The sequence below is a fragment of the Portunus trituberculatus genome, chromosome 2 (genome assembly GCF_017591435.1).
Source record: "Portunus trituberculatus isolate SZX2019 chromosome 2, ASM1759143v1, whole genome shotgun sequence".
Classification (NCBI taxonomy): Eukaryota; Metazoa; Arthropoda; class Malacostraca; order Decapoda; family Portunidae; genus Portunus; species Portunus trituberculatus.
Window position 1 is genome coordinate 9856303 of NC_059256.1, and position 20000 is coordinate 9876302.

Here is a 20000-nt window from a genome sequence, read left to right on the forward strand (position 1 = left end):
CTCTCTCTCTTCTTCTTCTTCTTCCTCTCTTCTTCTTCTTCTTCTTCTTCTTCTTCTTCTTCTTCTTCTTCTTCTTCTTCTCCTCTTCTTCTTCTTCCTTCCTCCTCTTCTCCTCCTCCTCCTCCTCCTCCTCCTCCTCCTCCTCCACCACCACCACCACCACCACCACCACCACCACCACCACCACCTCCACCACACACACACAAACCCTCTCCTCTTCTCTCTCTCTCTCTCTCTCTCTTCCTCTTCCTCTTCCTAATATTACCACCTCCCCCCCCCCAGACAGTGACCCCAGACCACCAGTACATCATTACCTGCGACAGAGACGAGAAAATCGCGTTTCGAACTTGTCTCGGCCGTATGACATTAGTACCTTCTTATTGGGTCACCGAGAGTTCGTGACCCAAGTGCGTGTGGTGTCCCCTGACCTCCCGCACCTCATCTCCAGCTCTGGGGTGCGTTTGAGTGTGTTTTGGTGTGTTTTGGGGTGTTTTGAGTGTTTTTGGGGTGTTTTGGTGTGTTTTGAGTGTTTGAGTGTGTTTTGGGGTGTTTTGAGTGTTTTGAGTGTTTTGAGTGTTTGTTTGTTTTGTGTTTTGGGGTGTTTTGAGGTGTTTTGGTGTGTTTTGTGTGTTTTGTGTTTTGGTGTGTTTTGGGGTGTTTGTGTGTTTGGTGTGTTTTGGGATGTTTTGAGTGTTTTGAGTGTGTTTTGGGATGTTTTGAGTGTTTTGATGTGTTTTGGTGTGTTTTGAGGTGTTTTAGGGTGTTGTGTGTTTTGGGTATTTTGAGTGTGTTTTGATGTGTTTTGGGTGTTTTGGTGTGTTTTGGTGTGTTTGGGGTGTTTTGAGTGTGTTTGGGTGTTTTGAGTATTTTGTGTGTTTTTGTGTGGTTTTGTGTGTTTTGGTGTGTTTTGGTATGTTTGAGTGTTTTGGGTGTTTGGTGTGTTTTGGTGTGTTTTGAGTGTGTTTTGGGATGTTTGGTGTTTTGAGTGTGTGTTGGTGTTTTGTATTGTAGTGTGTTTGGGATGTTTTGAGTGTGTTGGGGTGTTTTGAATGTTTTGGGGTGTTTTGAGTGTGTTTTGAGTGTTTTCGGGTGTTTTGAGTGTGTTTGGGGGTGTTTTATTGTGTTTTAAGCATACTCTCTGTTCTCTCTCTCTCTCTCTCTCTCTCTCTCTCTCTCTCTCTCTCTCTCTCTCTCTCTCTCTCTCTCAGGATGGAACGCTCAAACTCTGGAACTATGAAACAGGAAAGCTTCTCACTTCCGTAGACACCTCCGCGCTTTCCTCCAGTTTCCTCCGCCCCCTGGAGGAGGAGGAGGGGGGTGAAGGGGGGGCTGGAGAGGGGAAGAGTTGCCCCACCCCTCCACCCCAGCACCCCTCCCCTACCCCCCCTCCTGTGGCCGCAGTGAGGGGTTTTGTTGTGGCGGAGGTGTCGAAATTGTGTCACCTTGTTGCTGTTTTGGTTGATAGGTAAGAGAGAGAGAGAGAGAGAGAGAGAGAGAGTGTGTGTGTGTGAGAAAGAGAGAGAGAGAGAGAGATAATATATACAACAACTATAATATAAAACAACAACTAAACTCTCTCTCTCTCTCTCTCTCTCTCTCTCTCTCTCTCTCTCTCTCTCTCTCTCTCTCTCTCTCTCTCTCTCTCTCTCTCTCCAGGGTTCCAGCAATTTTTCTGTACCGGTCCACAGCAGACAGTCTTCTTCACCTCTCCACCACAGTCCTACCCACAATCCCTCTGGCTGCTGGCTGGAGGGGGGCAGGGGGTGTGGAGGAGCTGGTGGTGGTGGGAGAGGGGGGGGCGGTGGAGGTCCTGCGGAGGAAGGAGGAAGAACTTGTCCGTCTGGAGGAAGAGGAGGAAGGAAGTGGTTTGTTAAAGGTTGCCAGAGAGAGCGGTAACTGGTGGGGAGGTAAGTGGAGGAGGAGGAGGAGGAGGAGGAGGAGGAGGAGGAGGAGGAGGAGGAGGAGGAGGAGGAGATCAAGTTAAATCACATCTTCTAATCCCTCTAGTTATAGTTTTAAGGGTTTTTTTAAGGGTGTTTTAAGGGTTCTAGTGACGTCAACCCCTTGAGTAGCGTGACGTGTTTCCCTATTCCCTGTGGTGACTATTTGGTGATTTTGTACACCTTCACCAACTCATGTGGGGGATTAAAATGGTGAGGACTGTGGCCATTAACCTTGTGACCTCCATACACCCTTCCTAATGTCAATAAAATGGTCTTATTGTAGCCAAACTGTATTAAAATGGCTTTATAACATGTCAAGCTGTCTTAAAATACCCTCAAAATATGCCAAACTCTTAAAATGCCCTCAAAACATGCCAAACTGTCTTAAAATGCCCTTAAAATATGCCAAACTATTTTGAAATGCCCTCAAAACATGTCAAACTGTCTTAAAATCCCCTTAAAACATGTCAAAATGCTCTTAAAATATGCCAAACTCTTAAAATGCCCTCAAAACATGTCAAACTGTCTTAAAATGCTCTCAAAACATGTCAAACTGTCTTAAAATGCCCTCAAAACATGTCACTGTCTTAAAATGCTGTCAAAACATGCTAAACTGTCTTAAAATGCCCTCAAAACATGTCAAACTGTCTTAAAATGCCCTCAAAACATGTCAAACTGTCTTAAAATGCCTCAAAACATGTCAAACTGTCTTAAAATGCCCTCAAAACATGTCAAACTGTCTTAAAATGCCCTCAAAACATGTCAAACTGTCTTAAAATGCCCTCAAAACATGTCAAACTGTCACAAATCTGCAGGTAAAAATGTGTCCCAGTACTGAAGGGGTTAAAATAGTGAAGACTGTGGCCATTAATCTTGTGACCTCCATAGACCCTTCCTAATGTCCTAATGGTCTAATGGTACACAAATCTCAAGGTAAAAATGACTGGCGGGTGTTTTCAAGAGTGTTTCTCCAGTTAACAATGCAGAAATGTTGTCACTCTGCCTCTAGAACCACAGAAACACTCTTAAAAACCCTTATTACTTCAACTAGAGCCTTTCAAAAGAGTGTTTCTCCTGTTAATAATGCAGAAATGTTGTCACTCTGCCTCTAGAACCACAAAAACACTCTTAAAAACCCTTATTACTTCAACTAGAGCCTTTCAAAAGAGTGTTTCTCCTGTTAATAATGCAGAAATGTTGTCACTCTGCCTCTAGAACCACAAAACACTCTTAAAACCCTTATTACTTCAACTAGAGCCTTTCAAAAGAGTGTTTCTCCTGTTAATAATGCAGAAATGTTGTCACTCTGCCTCTAGAACCACAAAACACTCTTAAAAACCCTTATTACTTCAACTAGAGCCTTTCAAAAGAGTGTTTCTCCTGTTAATAATGCAGAAATGTTGTCACTCTGCCTCTAGAACCACAAAACACTCTTAAAACCCTTATTACTTCAACTAGAGCCTTTCAAAAGAGTGTTTCTCCTGTTAATAATGCAGAAATGTTGTCACTCTGCCTCTAGAACCACAAAAACACTCTTAAAAACCCTTATTACTTCAACTAGAGCCTTTCAAAGAGTGTTTCTCCTGTTAATAATGCAGAAATGTTGTCACTCTGCCTCTAGAACCACAAAACACTCTTAAAAACCCTTATTACTTCAACTAGAGCCTTTCAAAAGAGTGTTTCTCCTGTTAATAATGCAGAAATGTTGTCACTCTGCCTCTAGAACCACAAAACACTCTTAAAACCCTTATTACTTCAACTAGAGCCTTTCAAAAGAGTGTTTCTCCTGTTAATAATGCAGAAATGTTGTCACTCTGCCTCTAGAACCACAAAACACTCTTAAAACCCTTATTACTTCAACTAGAGCCTTTCAAAAGAGTGTTTCTCCTGTTAATAATGCAGAAATGTTGTCACTCTGCCTCTAGAACCACAAAACACTCTTAAAACCCTTATTACTTCAACTAGAGCCTTTAAATAAAAGAGTGTTTCTCCTGTTAATAATGCAGAAATGTTGTCACTCTGCCTCTAGAACCACAAAACACTCTTAAAACCCTTATTACTTCAACTAGAGCCTTTCAAAAGAGTGTTTCTCCTGTTAATAATGCAGAAATGTTGTCACTCTGCCTCTAGAACCACAAAACACTCTTAAAAACCCTTATTACTTCAACTAGAGCCTTTCAAAAGAGTGTTTCTCCTGTTAATAATGCAGAAATGTTGTCACTCTGCCTCTAGAACCACAAAACACTCTTAAAACCCTTATTACTTCAACTAGAGCCTTTCAAAAGAGTGTTTCTCCTGTTAATAATGCAGAAATGTTGTCACTCTGCCTCTAGAACCACAAAACACTCTTTAAAACCCTTATTACTTCAACTAGAGCCTTTCAAAAGAGTGTTTCTCCTGTTAATAATGCAGAAATGTTGTCACTCTGCCTCTAGAACCACAAAACACTCTTAAAACCCTTATTACTTCAACTAGAGCCTTTCAAAAGAGTGTTTCTCCTGTTAATAATGCAGAAATGTTGTCACTCTGCCTCTAGAACCACAAAACACTCTTAAAACCCTTATTACTTCAACTAGAGCCTTTCAAAAGAGTGTTTCTCCTGTTAATAATGCAGAAATGTTGTCACTCTGCCTCTAGAACCACAAAAACACTCTTTAAAACCCTTAGTACTTCAACTAGAGCCTTTCAAAAGAGTGTTTCTCCTGTTAATAATGCAGAAATGTTGTCACTCTGCCTCTAGAACCACAAAAACACTCTTAAAACCCTTAGTACTTCAACTAGAGCCTTTCAAAAGAGTGTTTCTCCTGTTAATAATGCAGAAATGTTGTCACTCTGCCTCTAGAACCACAAAAACACTCTTAAAAACCTTATTTTTAAGGGTGTTTTAAAGGGTCCAGTGAAGTTGTAAGGGTTTTTAAGGGTGTTTTAAGGTTCCAGTGTCAGATTAACAATATTTTTTGAAGTTGTAAGGGTTTTTAAGGGTGTTTTAAGGTCCCAATGAATTTATAAGGGCTTTTAAGGATGTTTTAAGGTTCCAGTGTCAAATTAACAATGTTTCTTAAAGTTGTAAGGGTTTTTAAGGGTGTGTTTAGGGCTTCAGTGACAGATTAACAACATTTCTTGAAGTTGTAAGGGGTTTTAGGGCTCAGTGAAGTTATAAGGGTTTTTAAGAGTGTTTTAAAGGTTCCAGTGACAGATTAACAACATTTTCTGAAGTTGTAAGGGTTTTTAAGGGTGTTTTTAAGGTCCCAATGAATTTATAAGGGTTTTTAAGGGTATTTTAAGGGTTCCAGTGACAGATTAACAACATTTTCTGAAGTTGTAAGGGTTTTAAGGGTTTTTAGGGTTCCAGTGAAGTTTTAAGGGTGTTTTTAAGGTTCCAGGGACAGATTAACAACATTTCTACATTCCAAAAGGCTAGAATTTAAACCTAACCTAATTTTAACCCCTCCTAACCGCCCCCCTAACCTCTAACCTGCACCCACTGCCCCTCCTCCCCTAACCTAACCACCGCCCCCATAACCTAACCAATCCCCTAATGTACCCCCCGCTCCCCAAACCTAACCCCTCTTAATCTCACCCTAACCTAACCTAACCCCATAACCCCAGACCCCCCCTATCGTGTCCCTCTCCTAACGTGTCCCTCTCCTAACGTGTCCCTCTCCTAACGTGTCCCCCCCCCTTAACGTGTCCCCCCCTCCCCCCCAGGTGTGTCGGCGGGCATTGGGCTGGGACACCTGTACAAGCAAAGGTACGACAATGTGTCCCGCTATCTAGAGAAGAAGAAGGAGAGGCTGCAGGTGGAAGAGGCTTTTCTGATGGGACATGGACCGCCGCCACCTAAGAAGGGACGCTGGTTGAAATAATGTACCATGGTTCTTTTTTTTTTTTTTTTTTAGTTTGTTTTTTTATTATTATTGTTGTTATTTTTAGTTTTTTTTTTATTGTATTTAAAGGACGCTGGTTGAAGTGGAAAATGTACGATGGTTCTTTTTTTTTTTTAGTTGGTTTTATTTTATTGTTATTATTATTGTTGTTGTTATTATTATTATTTCTATTTTTTTATTGAATTAGCGATGAATTTTTAAGGGTTTTTAAGGGCGATAAAGTTGTCCATTATATTTTTTTTTTTTTTCTTTATTTTAGCTTATTTTCTTTATTTTTCTTTTTTGTCTTTAATTTTTCTTTATTTTTTTTGTTTTAAGTTGAATTAGGGATAGATTTTAAGGGTTTTTTTAGGGTTTTTTTTTTTAAGGGTGACAGGGCTGATGGTTCTTTTCTATCTTGTTTATTTAATTTTTTCTCCATTTTATTTTATTTGATTTATTATATTATCTTATGTATTTATTTATTTTCTCTATTTATTTTTCACTTATCCTTATTTATTATTATTATTATTATTGTTTTGGTTATTGATGTTTATTTATTTATTTATTTATTATTTTCATTTAATTTCCAGTAGTGATGATGTTCCTTTAGGCTTTTATATATATTTTTTTTTCTACCAGTACGTGAATGAGTGGAATGAATAAATAAATAAATAAATAAAGTAAATCCTTCCACTGCACTCCCCGCCATTAATAATTGACTGTTAATTGTGTACAAAGGAATAAATGAAATAAAAATAGGAATGACAAACACTTAAAGGAACAGTCATTCCTTTACCCTTGGGCTCTCAGGACTGGGGGGAAATAGAATCAGTACTCCTAATGCCCATAAACACCATATAATACCTTAAATAAACCACAAAATCACTTAATACACACTTATAGAATTAATGTACACTTAAAATACACTTATACACTTGAGATTACTTACTAAAATCCACTTATCAATGTATATTAGGTGCTTTATTATTATTCAAGATTCCAGTGACTCCAGTTCCCCCGCTGGTAGCCAAGGTTATATATACAGGCGGAACAAGACGCAGCTCCTCAGTGGTCACTTGGATGTTGGAGGGGGAGTTAGCGCATTTCCCCGGCTGCTGTGTGTTTTCCTGATTCTTAAGGGAAATAGGACAAGAGGCCTTAAGGGAGAGGGAAATAAGGGTAAATATACAATAAAAAGGTGAGTTAATTGAATAATACCCGGAAAAATGATTTAGATTATTATTTACATTAGCGTTGAAATTCCTGACCTTAAAGAAATATTTGGCGGGGTTTAAAATTTCGCGAATTGTTGTATTTTTTTTTTCTTGATTATTTCTCTCTTATTTACTCCTTTATCGGCTCTTGTTGCTATTCCCTCCTTTTATTGTCTATTTTCCTGTTGTTATCGTGTTTCGTTTGCTTTTGTTTGAGAATTATGAAAGAAAACGCGAAAATTTGTGCGTCGCTAAAATTTGACTGTTTTGTTTTTGATGTGTTAGAGAGAGAGAGAGAGAGACAGACAGACAGACAGACAGACAGACAGACAGACAGAGAGAGAGAGAGAGAGAGCATTATTCATTCATTCTCTCTCTCTCTCTCTCTCTCTCTCTCTCTCTCTCTCTCTCTCTCTCTCTCTCTCTCTCACATGCCCATCCTCCTACCCACCCCTCTTCACCCAGGTTCAAGGTCACACACACACACACACACACACACACACACACACACACACACACACACACACACACACACACACACACAAACCGTTTATTATTATTATTATTATTATTATTATTACACACACACACACACACACACACACACACACACACACACACACACACACACACACACACACACACACACACACACACAGAGAGAGAGAGAGAGATTCCCATGGTTGGTGAGAGCCAGTTTAGCCCTGACCTCTCTCTCTCTCTCTCTCTCTCTCTCTCTCTCTCTCTCTCTCTCTCTCTCTCTCTGATTAATTAAGGTATGAATTGTATTACTACTACTACTACTACTACTACTACTACTACTACTACTACTACTACTACAGGTGAACTAATTAATTTCACCCACATAGAGAAATTGGGAGGAGGAGGAGGAGGAGGAGGCAGTGGTTGAGGTGGTGAAGGAATAACGGGTCTCTCTCTCTCTCTCTCTCTCTCTCTCTCTCTCTCTCTCTCTCTCTCTCTCTCTCTCTCTCTCAGCAATTAATATTTTTTGCAATTATTATTATTATTATTATTATTATTATTATTATTATTACGTGTGTGTGTGTGTGTGTGTGTGTGTGTGTGTGTGTGTGTGTGTGTGTGTGTGTGTGTGTGTGCCAGCTGTCTTAACCGCTACACTTCAGTACACGCACACACACACACACACAACATGTATCCGTGTGTGTGTGTTTGTGTGTGCATGTGTGGATATAACGTCTCTCTCTCTCTCTCTCTCTCTCTCTCTCTCTCTCTCTCTCTCTCTCTCTCTCTCTCTCTCTCTCTCTCTCTCTCTCTATCTTTATCTATGTGTTTTGAGAGAGAGAGAGAGAGAGAGAGAGAGAGAGAGATTATGAAGTAGTAGTAGTAGTAGTAGTAGTAGTAGACAGACACACAGACAGACAGACAAATTAATAATACTGTCTGCTGACCTAAAATCTCTCTCTCTCTCTCTCTCTCTCTCTCTCTCTCTCTCTCTCTCTCTCTCTCTCTCTCTCTCTCTCTCTAATATATCTTTATAATTTTTTTCATTTTTATTTCTATTTTCTTCTTCTTCTTCTTCTTCTTCTTCTTCTTCTTCTTCTTCTTCTTCTTCTGTCTCTTCCTTTGTTATACTGAAATATTTGTGTTTTCTCCTCCTCCTCTTCTTCTTCCTTCTCCTCCTCCTCCTCCTCCTCCTCCTCCTGATTGCATTGTTCTTCTCTCGTTCTCCTTGTCTTCCTGTTCGTCTTCATCATCATCTTCCTTATTTCGTTTCTTCTTACGTTCTCTCTCTCTCTCTCTCTCTCTCTCTCTCTCTCTCCTTTATTTTTCTTTATTTCATAACTTTTTCCGTTGATACTTTTCTCCTCCTCCTCCTCCTCCTCCTCCTCCTCCTCCTCCTCCGTGCATTCCTGGTGGTGGTGGTGGTGGTGGTGGTCATCTCCAAGTGGCTGGTGCCGCGGCCTGACCCTCTGCTCTTCCTCCCCCCCCGTGCCACCACCCGCCGCCCCTCCTCTGCGCCAGGTAACGGTCTGGGTTGCCAGCTAAGGAAATACCTGCCTCCACCCCTCACCCCTCCACCCATCCTCCACTCCTCCCCTCCCCACCCGCTTCCTTGAGTGTGTGTGTGTGTGTGTGCGTGCGTGCGTGCAGTAAGTGTCCTTCCTCCCTCCAGGATGTCAGGCGGGCGCGCCCTGGACCACGGGTGTCCCGGGACTCCCCTGGCGTGGCAGCAGCGGGACCTCAACTACCAGGCGGGGGGCCACCGCCCCGCCCCGCCCTCACACCATGGCGCCCCCTCCCACTACGACCGCTACCCCCCCACCCCCTCCAGGCCCGGCCCACCCTCCACCAGCGACAGGCTGAGCCATCGCAGCGGCGACAAGTCCTGGGGCGCGCCGCCCCCCCTGCTGGTGCCCTACTCCAACCCGCGAGCCCCGCCCTCCACCGCCCGCCCGCCCTCGCGCCCACGCTCACCCTCACCCACTCCTCATCCTCTTCCTCCTCGTCCTCCTCCTCCACTGAGGAGAGCGAGCGTGTGGGGGTGCCGGGGCCCCCTATGCTGTACCCAGGCATGTATCCCCCCGGCCCTCACGGACCCCTGGGGACCCCTGGCCCGCCAGGCACCGTGAAGAGTGCCCGCTCCGTGCCCGCCCTGGCCCTCGCCACCTGGGACGGCGAGCCCTGCCCCGTGCACGGCGGCGCGCCCATGCCCGCCCCATACCATGGGCCCCCGCCCCCCATGGGCCCACCCCCTCCTCGCAGGGGCACCTCCATCTACGACCTGCGTGGCACCTACGCCACGCTGCCCGCCCGCCCGCCCCCCGGGGACCGCCGCAGCCTGGCGGGGTCAGGCCTCGCCCCACCCCCGCCCCCAGGGGCGCCGCATGGCATCCCGCCTCACCTGCTGCCGCCCATGGCGCGCCCACTGCCCCTGGTGGTGGACGAGAAGGGGCACGCCGAGCCTCTGCCAGTGCGGCGCGCCCCGGGGGACAAGGGCGGGGGCGGCGTGGTGAGCAAGGCAGGCTCTGTGGTGGGTGACGTGTGAGATGGGGTGGAGGGGGGTGGCAAGGGTGGGGGGCGGTGTCCTGGGGGCTGGTGTGTGGCGTGGGTCATCCTGGCGCTGGTGTGTGGCGGCGTCCTCCTCGCCCTCATGCTCACCTTCATTCTGTAGACACACACACACACACACACACACACACACACACACACACACACACACACACACACACAGGTGTACATGTACGTGCGTTTGTACGTACATGTACACGGATTTCGCTCATGTGTACTTATATATTACCCTCCATGTATGTATGTGTGTATGTCTGTATGTATGTATGTATGTCTGTATGTATGTAGTATATCTGTATGTATGTAATGTTATGTTATTATTATCATCATTATTATTATATGTATACTTAATTTAAGCTTGTGTGTGTGTGTGTGTGTGTGTGTGTGTGTGTGTGTGTGTGTGTGTGTTTAAATGGCATTATATAGTTAACAACAACAACAACAACAACAATGTCAAGAGGTGTCGGTCCGGGATTGTCATACGCTGTACATGACAAGCTGTAGTAGTAGTAGTAGTAGTAGTAGTAGTAGTAGTAGTAGTAGTAGTAAGTGTATTTTGTTGAATTAAATATATATACATCACTATTATCACTACATATTCATTCATTTGTTCCTTACAGCCTCCCCCCCTCTCTCTCTCTCTCTCTCTCTCTCTGTGCTGTGAGTGCTGTGAGGAGGAACATACTTGAATATCTCCAAGGCTCACAAGATTAATGGCCACAGTCTTCACTATTTTAATCCCCCACATGAGTTTCTGAAGCTTTATAGTCACCAAATAGTCACCAAATAGTCACCAAATAGTCACCAGTTAGGAGGTTATAAGCTCTTCAGTACTGGGACACATTTTGACCTTGATTTGAGGTGTGACTGGATGACCTATGTACATTAGAAAGGGTTCATGAAGGTCAGAGGATTAATGGCCACAGCTCGCACTATTCAAATCCCTATATCAAATTCTCAAATCGCATAAAATGAGAAAACGCACCTCTTCAGTCATCAAGGGAGGTTTCTGAGAGAGAGGTGGCCTGCGCGGGAAAACAAGCCTTAAATTCATCTATCTATCTATTTTTTACGTAGAGAAGAGGGCCAACCAAGGGAAAAAAATTAAGAAGAGGCCTATTTGGTTTCTGGCTCTCTAAAACGTGGCAAAACCGTCATAATTTAAGAGAGGAAGTGCTTTGATCCCTTCTTCTTAAAACCCCTTCAGTACCGCGACGATTTTTACCTTCAGTATGATTAAATTGATATTAGGAAGCGTTTATATTGGTCAAAGATCAATAACCACATTTTTTCACGATTTCAACCTCCATATAAGTTTCTGAAGGCGCATAAAATCACCAAATACAAGAATTAATATGGAAATTCTACTGAAGGGGTTCAAATAAGACAACTTGTAAGAATTTGGAAGTACAGATGCAAGGAGGGAGTTCCAGAGTTTGCCAGTGAAAGGGATGAAGGATTGAGAGTACTATCTGCCTGCTGGGTTGCCATACTGTTGATCCTACGCCACACAGCACTTCAAATCGTACTATTTAAACTATTTCAGTAAGGATTTGACTCTCCGTATTCAGTTTCCGGGGCCCCAGTTAAAAATTATTGTGTAAATTCTTATATTTCATTGTCCTCCATTAAAAAATCGTGCCCCGGGTGTGGACTTTGAAGATAACACCACAAACCACCACCACAAACCACCACAAACCACAAATCACCACCACAAACCATCAAAATTAATAGAAATGTGGTTGATAGATAGATAGATAGATAGATAGATAGATAGATAGATAGATAGATAGATTGATTGATTGATTGATAGGTAGATAGATAGATAGATAGATAGATAGATAGATAGATAGATAGATAGATAGATAGATAGATAGATAGATAGATAGATAGATAGATAGATAGATAGATAGATTGATAAATAGATAGATAGATAGATAGATAGATAGATAGATAGATAGATAGATAGATAGATAGATAGATAGATAGATAGATTGATAGATAGATAGATTGATAGATAGATAGATAGACTGATTGATAGATAGATAGATAGACAGATACCACACAAAGCAAGCCAAACACCAAAAAAACATCATAAAACACCCCCAAAAAAAAAAACACCAATCCTGCAAACACACACCAAACACCAAACACCAAACAAAAAAAAAAAAAAAAAAAAAAACGAAAAACGAACAAAGAACAATCCAAACACGCTAAAACACCCAAAAAAACACCAATCCTGCTTTTAAACACCAAATAGCTCTGAATATATTGACTGACTAATTAAATCTTACCGCGCACTTCGGGAAACCTCACACGGGGCTGGAGACAAGGGTGGGGGGGGGTCCATAGGGGCGGGGACAGGGAAGGGGGTTCAGCTCCCTATTATTACGCCCCCACCCCCCCTCACTGTGGCAATATCTATCCTTCTCCTTAACCTTAACAGTGAATGCATTAAGCCGTCAATCCTCTTCGCTGTAATGGCGGGAAAAAACACGCTCGCCAAACACAAGCCGTGGGTGGTAATTGTTTTTCATATATTAAAAAAAATCTTCAGGAAATATATAAATAGAAGAATATAAATTAAAAACACCATTAAAACACCACTAAAACACCACTAAAACACTACTTCTAGCTTTACACGCCACGCAGCAACTTTAAGTAAACAGAAATGTATAGAAGAGTAAATGGAAATATGAAAAGTAATCCAAACACCGCTAAAACACCCAAAAAAAAAAAAACCCATAAAACACCACTTTTTTATGTTTATACAGTAAGTCCCTCTCAATAAACAAAACAATCTTAGAAAACAATAAAAGTAAAATAAAAAACATAAAATAACAATCCAAACACCACTAAAACACCCAAAAATACACACACACAAAAAAACACCAACTTAATATTTACACACCAAATCCCTCTCAATTTACATAACAAATAAAAAAAATAGATAAATAAAAGACAAAACATAGAAAAACAATCCAAACACCACTAAAACACCTAAAAAGACACACACACACAAAAAAACACCAACTTAATATTTACACACCAAATCCCTCTCAATTTACACAACAAATAAAAAAATAGATAAATAAAAGACAAAACATAGAAAAACAATCCAAACACCACTAAAACACCTCAAAAAACACCAAAAAAACTACCAATACCTGTCTTTATACACCAGGTCCCTGTCGCTTCCCCGTGAGCTGTAAACAAACGACCATGGGAGGAAAAACAGTAGCTTATTTTTATGACCCCGATGTGGGCAATTTTCACTACGGTAAGTTGATTGGTGTAGTGCAGCAGGTGTGGGCAGGTGTGGGCCAGGTGTGGGCGGCGCCAGGTGTGTGTAGGGGGCGTGGGTGGCGAGATATGGGGTGAAATGTAAGGGTGTGTAGGGTGGCTGAAGGCTATATGGGTGTTTTGGTGTGTGTTTGGGTGTTTTTTGGGTGTTTTTGCGTGTTTTTGGGTGTGTTTTGGTGTGTATTCATGGTTACTGCTACTACTGATGCTACTACTACTACTATTATTACTGCTACTAGTACTATTAACTATTTACGGCGCTGTCCCAGAGAAACCATCCCGCGCGCTCGCTTTGATCCCTGGCTCCCACTTCGCTATTGGTCAGAGAGAGAGAGAGAGAGATAGAGAGAACAAGAGAGAGAGAGAGAGAGAGAATGAAGAGAGAGAGAGAGAGAGAGAGAGAGAGAGAGAGAGAGAGGATATGGTTACAAATAAGGCAGCATTTCTCAACCTATTTTTTTTACCCTTGCGGGATGGTTTCTCAGGGACAGTGCCCAACTAACTACTACTATTACCACCACCACTACCACTACACACACACAAAAAAAAAAAACTACTACTACTACTACTACTACTACTACTACTACTACTACTACTACTACTACTACTACTACTACTACTACTACTGCAGGTCCAGGCCACCCAATGAAGCCCCACCGACTGTCCATCACCCACAGCCTCGTGCTTCACTATGGCCTCTACAAAAAGCTTCAAATATATCGGCCGTATCGCGCCAACTTTCACGACATGACCAGGTGAGAGAGAGAGAGAGAGAGAGAGAGAGAAGGTGAGTGAGAGAGAGAGAGAGAGAGAGAGAGAGAGAGAAATCAAAGAAAAGAAGAAAGAAAAGAGAGAGAGAGAGAGAGAGAGAAACGAAAAAAAAGAGAAAAAAAAAAAGAGAGAGAGAGAGAGAGAATGCGCCTAACCTAACCTAACCTAACCTAATATTCCCCCGCTCTCCTCCCCCCTTTCCAGGTTCCACTCGGAAGAATACATCGACTTCCTAATGCGCGTTTCACCACAAAACGTTCAAAACTTCACCAAGAACCTCGGACAATTCAACATGGCCGACGACTGGAGAGAGAGAGAGAGAGAGAGAGAGAGATATGTTTAATTCCTTGCAAACACATTTATTTCAACTAAAAAGCAACAAAAATGCACACAAATGTAACCAGACCTTCCTAACTTGACCTTCCTAACCTTCCGTAACCTTCCTAACCATCCCTAACCATCCCAAACCATCCCTAACCATTCCTAACCATTCCTAACCTTCCCTATCCATTCCTAACCATTCATAACCATCCTAAACCATCCCTAACCATCCCTAACCATCCCTAACCATTCCCTATCCATTCCTAACCATTCATAACCATCTCTAACCTTCCGAAACCTTTCCTAACCTTCCCAAACCATCCCTAACCATCTCTAACCTTCCGAAACCTTTCCTAACCTTTCCTAACCTTCCTAACCATCCCTAACCATCTCTAACCTTCCGAAACCTTTCCTAACCTTCCGAAACCTTTCCTAACCTTCCGAAACCCTTCCTAACCTAACCTAACCCCCCCAAACCCTTCCTAACCTAACCCCATCTAATCTAACAACCCTATTCTGTTACAGCCCAGTGTTTGACGGACTGTACGACTTCTGCTCCATGTACACGGGGGCGTCTCTGGAGGGTGCTGTGAAGCTGAACCATAACTGCTGTGACGTTGCTGTGAACTGGTCCGGGGGGCTGCACCATGCCAAGAAGTTTGAGGCGTCTGGATTTTGTTACGTCAACGATATTGTCATTGCCATACTGGAGATGCTGAAGTAAGGGGAGGAGGAGGAGGAGGAGGAGGAGGAGGAGGAGGAGGAGGAGGAGGAGGAGGAGGAGGAGGTGGTGGTGGAGGAGAAAGATTGTATTAAAAGGAGGAGGAGAAAAAGGTTGTATTAAAAAGGAGGAGGAGGAGGTGGTGGTGGTGGTGGTGGTGGTGGTGGTGGTGGTGGTGGTGGAGGAGGAGAAAGATTGTATTAAAAGGAGGAGGAGGAGGAGGAGGAGAAAAAAAGTTGTATTAAAAGGAGGAGGAGGAGGAAAGATTGTATTAAAAGGAGGAGGAGGAGGAGAAGGATAAGGAGGAGGAGGTTCAGGATCAGGAAGAGGAGGATCAGGAGGAGGAGGAGGAGGAGGAGAAAAAAAGTTGTATTAAAAGGAGGAGGAGGAGGAGGATCAGGATCAGGAGAAGGAGAAGGAGGAGGAGGAGGAGGAGGAGGAGGAGAAAAATAATAATAGTAATAATAATAACCCCCTCTATGCCCCAAATGCCCCGAAATGCCCCCAAATGCCCCATAATGCCCCAAATATACCCTACACAACCCTAGACACCCAATTAACCCGACAAGGTCCCAAATATACCTCAAAATACCCCAAAATACCCCCAAGTGGCCCCCATACCCCCAAGACACCCCCAGTAACCCCTACCCCCAACAGGTACCACCCCTGCATGCTGTACAATGCCACACACCCCCAGAAATTTGCCATATGCCTTTAAAATACAGCTTAATAGACCCCCAGTGCCACCATATGCCCCCCCAATGCCCCCAGAGCCACCCACGACCCCCACTGACCCCTACCCCCCCACAGGTACCACCCCCGCGTCCTGTACATCGACATAGACATCCATCATGGCGACGGGGTTCAAGAAGCATTTTATCTCACCGATCGAGTGATGACTGTTTCCTTTCACAAATATGGCAACTATTTCTTCCCTGGGACTGGTACGTGTGTGTGTGTGTGTGTGTGTGTGTGTGTTTGAGTGTGTTCTAGAGTGTTTTGAGTGTTTTTTTGGGGTGTTTTTGAGTGTTTTTGAGTGTTTTGGGTGTTTTTGAGTGGTTTTGGGGTGTGTTTGAGTGTTTTTGAGTGGTTTTGGGGTGTTTTGAGTGTTTTTGAGTGTTTTGGGTGTTTTGAGTGTTTTGGGGTCTTTTGAGTGTTTTGTGGTGTTGTGTGTGTGTGTGTGTTTGAGTGTTTGTGTTTGAGTGTTTTGGGGTGTTTTGAGTGTTTTCAGTGGTTTTGTGTGTTTTTTGTGTGTGTGTGTGTGTTTGAGTGTGAAGTGTTTTGGGGTGTTTTGAGTGTTTTGAGTGTTTTGAGTGTTTTGAGTTGTGTGTTTGAGTGTTTGGGGTGTTTTGGGAGTTTTTTGGTTGTTTTTGGGGTGTTTTGAGTGTTTTGGGGTGTTTTTGAGTGTTTTTGGGGTGTTTTGAGTGTTTTCCAGTGGTTTTGAGTGTGTTTGGGAGTTGTGTGTATGTGTGTGTGTGTTGTGTGTGTGTGTGTGTTTCGTGAGAGATCGTTTTACATTGTAGACAAGCCACACACACACACACACACACACACACACACACAACCTAACCTAACCTCCCTCCTCCCCCAGGCGACATGTTTGAGATAGGGCACGAGAGCGGCCGGTACTACTCAGTCAATGTGCCGCTGAAGGAAGGGATTGACGACGCCAGCTACACCCAAGTCTTCAAACCTGTCATAGAGGTGAGGCCAGTCGTGTCATTCGGTTTAACGCACCTCATTAAAAAGATTGATTCCTGACTTATTTATCAGCCAATCGTCACGCACTTTGCACACAACACGCACTGACACACTAGTAACACACACACAAAGTTTCACACTCCTGCTTTCAATAGTGTGTTAGTAATTAATGAAAGAATACAAACATTTTTTTTTCCCTTGACCCAAAACACAAGGTCACTTAACATACATCATACTAACAAAACTCATGATTTTTGCCTTATTTACAACTCAATCTTCACGCAACTCGCACACAACACACACCAACACACTAGTAACACACACACAAAATTTCACACTTCTAACTTCAATAGTGTGTTAGTAATTAATGAAAGAATACAAACTTTTCACCCAAGACTGTGATAGAAATTTACCGACACCAAAACACACACCATTACAAAACTTTTAATTTCTACCTTATTTACAACTCAATCTCAATGCAACTCACATACAACACACACCAACACACTAGCAACACACACACAAAACCTCACACTCCTACCTCCAATAGTGTTTTAGTAATTAATGAAAGAATACAAACATTTTTTTTCCCCTGACTCCAAAACACAAGGTCACTTAACATGCATCATACTAACAAAACTCATGATTCTTGCCTTATTTACAACTCAATCTTCACGTAACTCACACACAACACACACCAACACACTAGCAACACACCCACAAAACCTCACACTCCTACCTCCAATAGTGTTTTAGTAATTAATGAAAGAATACAAACATTTTTTCTCCTTCGGCAGGCTGTGATTGAGTTCTACCGCCCAACAGCCATTGTTCTGCAGTGTGGGGCTGACTCTCTCTCTGGGGACCGACTGGGGTGTTTCTCCCTCTCCACAAAAGGACACGGGTGAGAGAGAGAGAGAGAGAGAGAGAGAGAGAGAGTAGTGTGTGTGTGTTATTGTGTGTGTGTGTGTGTGTGTGTGTGAAAGAAATTATGATAAGTCCATGTATTCTTTTCTCTCTCTCTCTCTCTCTCTCTCTCTCTCTCTCTCTCTCTCTCTCTCTCTCTCTCTCTCTCTCTCTCTCTCTCTCTCTCCTCCTCCTCCTCCTCCTCCTCCTCCTCCTCCTCCTCCTCCTCCTTCCCCAAACACTGAAACACACCCAAATACACCAAACACACCCAAAATACACCAAAACACACTAAAACACCCCATAACACACCAAAACACACCAAAACACACCAAAACACACCAAAACACCCAAAACACACCAAAACACCCCAAAACACACCAAAACACCCCAAAACACACCAAAACACACCAAAACACACCAAAACACCAAAACACTAGAACACCAAAACACACCAAACACACCAAAAACACCAAAACCAAACACACCAGAACACCAAAACACACCAAAACACCACAAAACACACCAAAACACACCAAAAACACCCCAAACACACCAAAACACCCCAAAACACCCCAAAACACAAAACACCCCAAAACACACCAGAACACACCATAACACACCAAAACACACCAAAACACACCAAAACACACCAAAACACACCAGAACACACCAAACACCACAAACACAAACACCAAAACACACAAAACACCAAAACACACCACACACACACACCAAAACACCCCAAAAACACCCCAAACCACCCAAACACCCCAAAACACCCCAAAACACCCCTTAATTTAACCTCACCACCCCCAGAGAGTGCGTCAACTTCACCAAAAAGTTCGGGGTGCCTCTCCTGGTGCTTGGGGGAGGCGGCTACACCCCCCGCAATGTTGCCAGATGTTGGGCCTACGAGACAGGCCTATTGGTGGACACAGATATGCCTACAGAGATTCCTTACAATACTGGTGAGTCGGGGGACTGGCTGGGGGCTGGGGGCTGGGAGAGGCTGGGAGGGGCTTGGAGGTGCTGGGAGGGACTGGAAGAGGCTGGGAGAGAGAGAGAGAGAGAGAGAGAGAGAGAGAGAGAGAGAGAGAGAGCAATAACTAAACTAATCTTTTCTTTCTCTCCCAAAATCCCAAAACACCCCAAAATAAACCCCTAAAACACCCCAAAACACATCAAAACACACCAAACACACACACAAAACACCCAAAAACACACAAACAAACAACACAAAACACCCCAAAACACACCTAAACACTCAAAACAACCCAAAACACACTGAAACACACCAAACACCCCAAAACACACAAAAAACACTCAAACCACCCCAAAACACTCAAACACACCCCAAAACACACCAAAACACTCAAAACCACCCAAACACAAAACACAAAACACTCAAACCACCCCAAAACACCCCAAAACACACCAACACCCCAAAACACCAAACACACAACAAAACACTCAAAACACCCCAAAACACACCAAAACACACCAAAACACTAAACAAACACACAAAACACCCAAAACAACACACAAAAACACACAAAACACTCAAAAACACTCAAAACCACACCAAAAACACTCAAAACCACACCAAAAACACTCAAAACCACCCCAAAACACACCCAAAACACCTTTAAACCACCACACACCCCTCCTCACCCCTCTCTCACCCCTCCAACACCCCTCCCCATACAGAGTACTTCCAATACTTTGCCCCAGACTTCTCTCTACACCCGGAAGTGATCACGAGGCAAGAAAACGGAAATTCTCGACAATATTTGGAGACGATTGTGAAGCACGTCTCTGATAACCTCAAGATGGTACAGCATGCCCCAAGGTGAGTTTCTGAGGGTTTTGGGGTGTTTTGTGGTGTTTTTGGTGTGTTTTGGTGTGTTTGTGTTTAGTGTAGTGTTTTGTGTTTTTGGTGATTTTGTGTTTTTTTGGTGTGTGTTTGAGTGTTTGTGTTTTGGTGTTTTAGTGTTTTTGTGTGTTTTGTGTGTTTTGTGTTTTGTGTGTTTTGGTGTGGTGTGGTGGTGTGTTTGTGTGTGTTTGTGTGTTTTTGTGTTTGGTGTCTGTGTTTTGTGTTTGGTGTGTTTGTGTTTTGTGTGTGTTTTGTGTGTGTCCTTTGTTTTTGTGGTGTTTTGGTCTGTTTTGTGTTTGTGTTTTGTGTTTTGTGTTTTGATGT

At 43.1% G+C, this 20000-nt stretch overlaps 2 protein-coding genes and 1 long non-coding RNA gene across 3 annotated transcripts in view; all 3 read left to right on the forward strand.

Annotated features, from left to right (window-relative positions):
• Positions 1–5934, forward strand: part of LOC123505259 — a 10872-nt gene extending 4938 nt beyond the window's left edge. The window contains exons 6-9 of the long non-coding RNA XR_006675112.1: positions 283–455; positions 1209–1465; positions 1657–1907; positions 5652–5934. This is a non-coding gene — a long non-coding RNA (uncharacterized LOC123505259). The remainder of the gene's footprint in view (positions 1–282; positions 456–1208; positions 1466–1656; positions 1908–5651) is intronic.
• A 923-nt stretch (positions 5935–6857) lies between these two features.
• LOC123505248 (basic salivary proline-rich protein 2-like) overlaps positions 6858–20000 on the forward strand; it is a 13727-nt gene continuing 584 nt past the window's right edge. The window contains 3 exon segments of the mRNA XM_045256467.1: positions 6858–7010; positions 9182–9483; positions 9486–10626. Coding sequence (XP_045112402.1) covers positions 9183–9483; positions 9486–10180 — 996 coding nt within the window. The 5' untranslated portion in view covers positions 6858–7010; position 9182 and the 3' untranslated portion in view covers positions 10181–10626.
• The window catches only part of LOC123505242 (histone deacetylase 3-like), an 8316-nt gene continuing 1563 nt past the window's right edge, over positions 13248–20000 (forward strand). The window contains exons 1-9 of the mRNA XM_045256453.1: positions 13248–13357; positions 14012–14135; positions 14356–14457; positions 14998–15192; positions 16004–16137; positions 16785–16897; positions 17692–17798; positions 18620–18771; positions 19511–19652. Coding sequence (XP_045112388.1) covers positions 13300–13357; positions 14012–14135; positions 14356–14457; positions 14998–15192; positions 16004–16137; positions 16785–16897; positions 17692–17798; positions 18620–18771; positions 19511–19652 — 1127 coding nt within the window. The 5' untranslated portion in view covers positions 13248–13299. The remainder of the gene's footprint in view (positions 13358–14011; positions 14136–14355; positions 14458–14997; positions 15193–16003; positions 16138–16784; positions 16898–17691; positions 17799–18619; positions 18772–19510; positions 19653–20000) is intronic.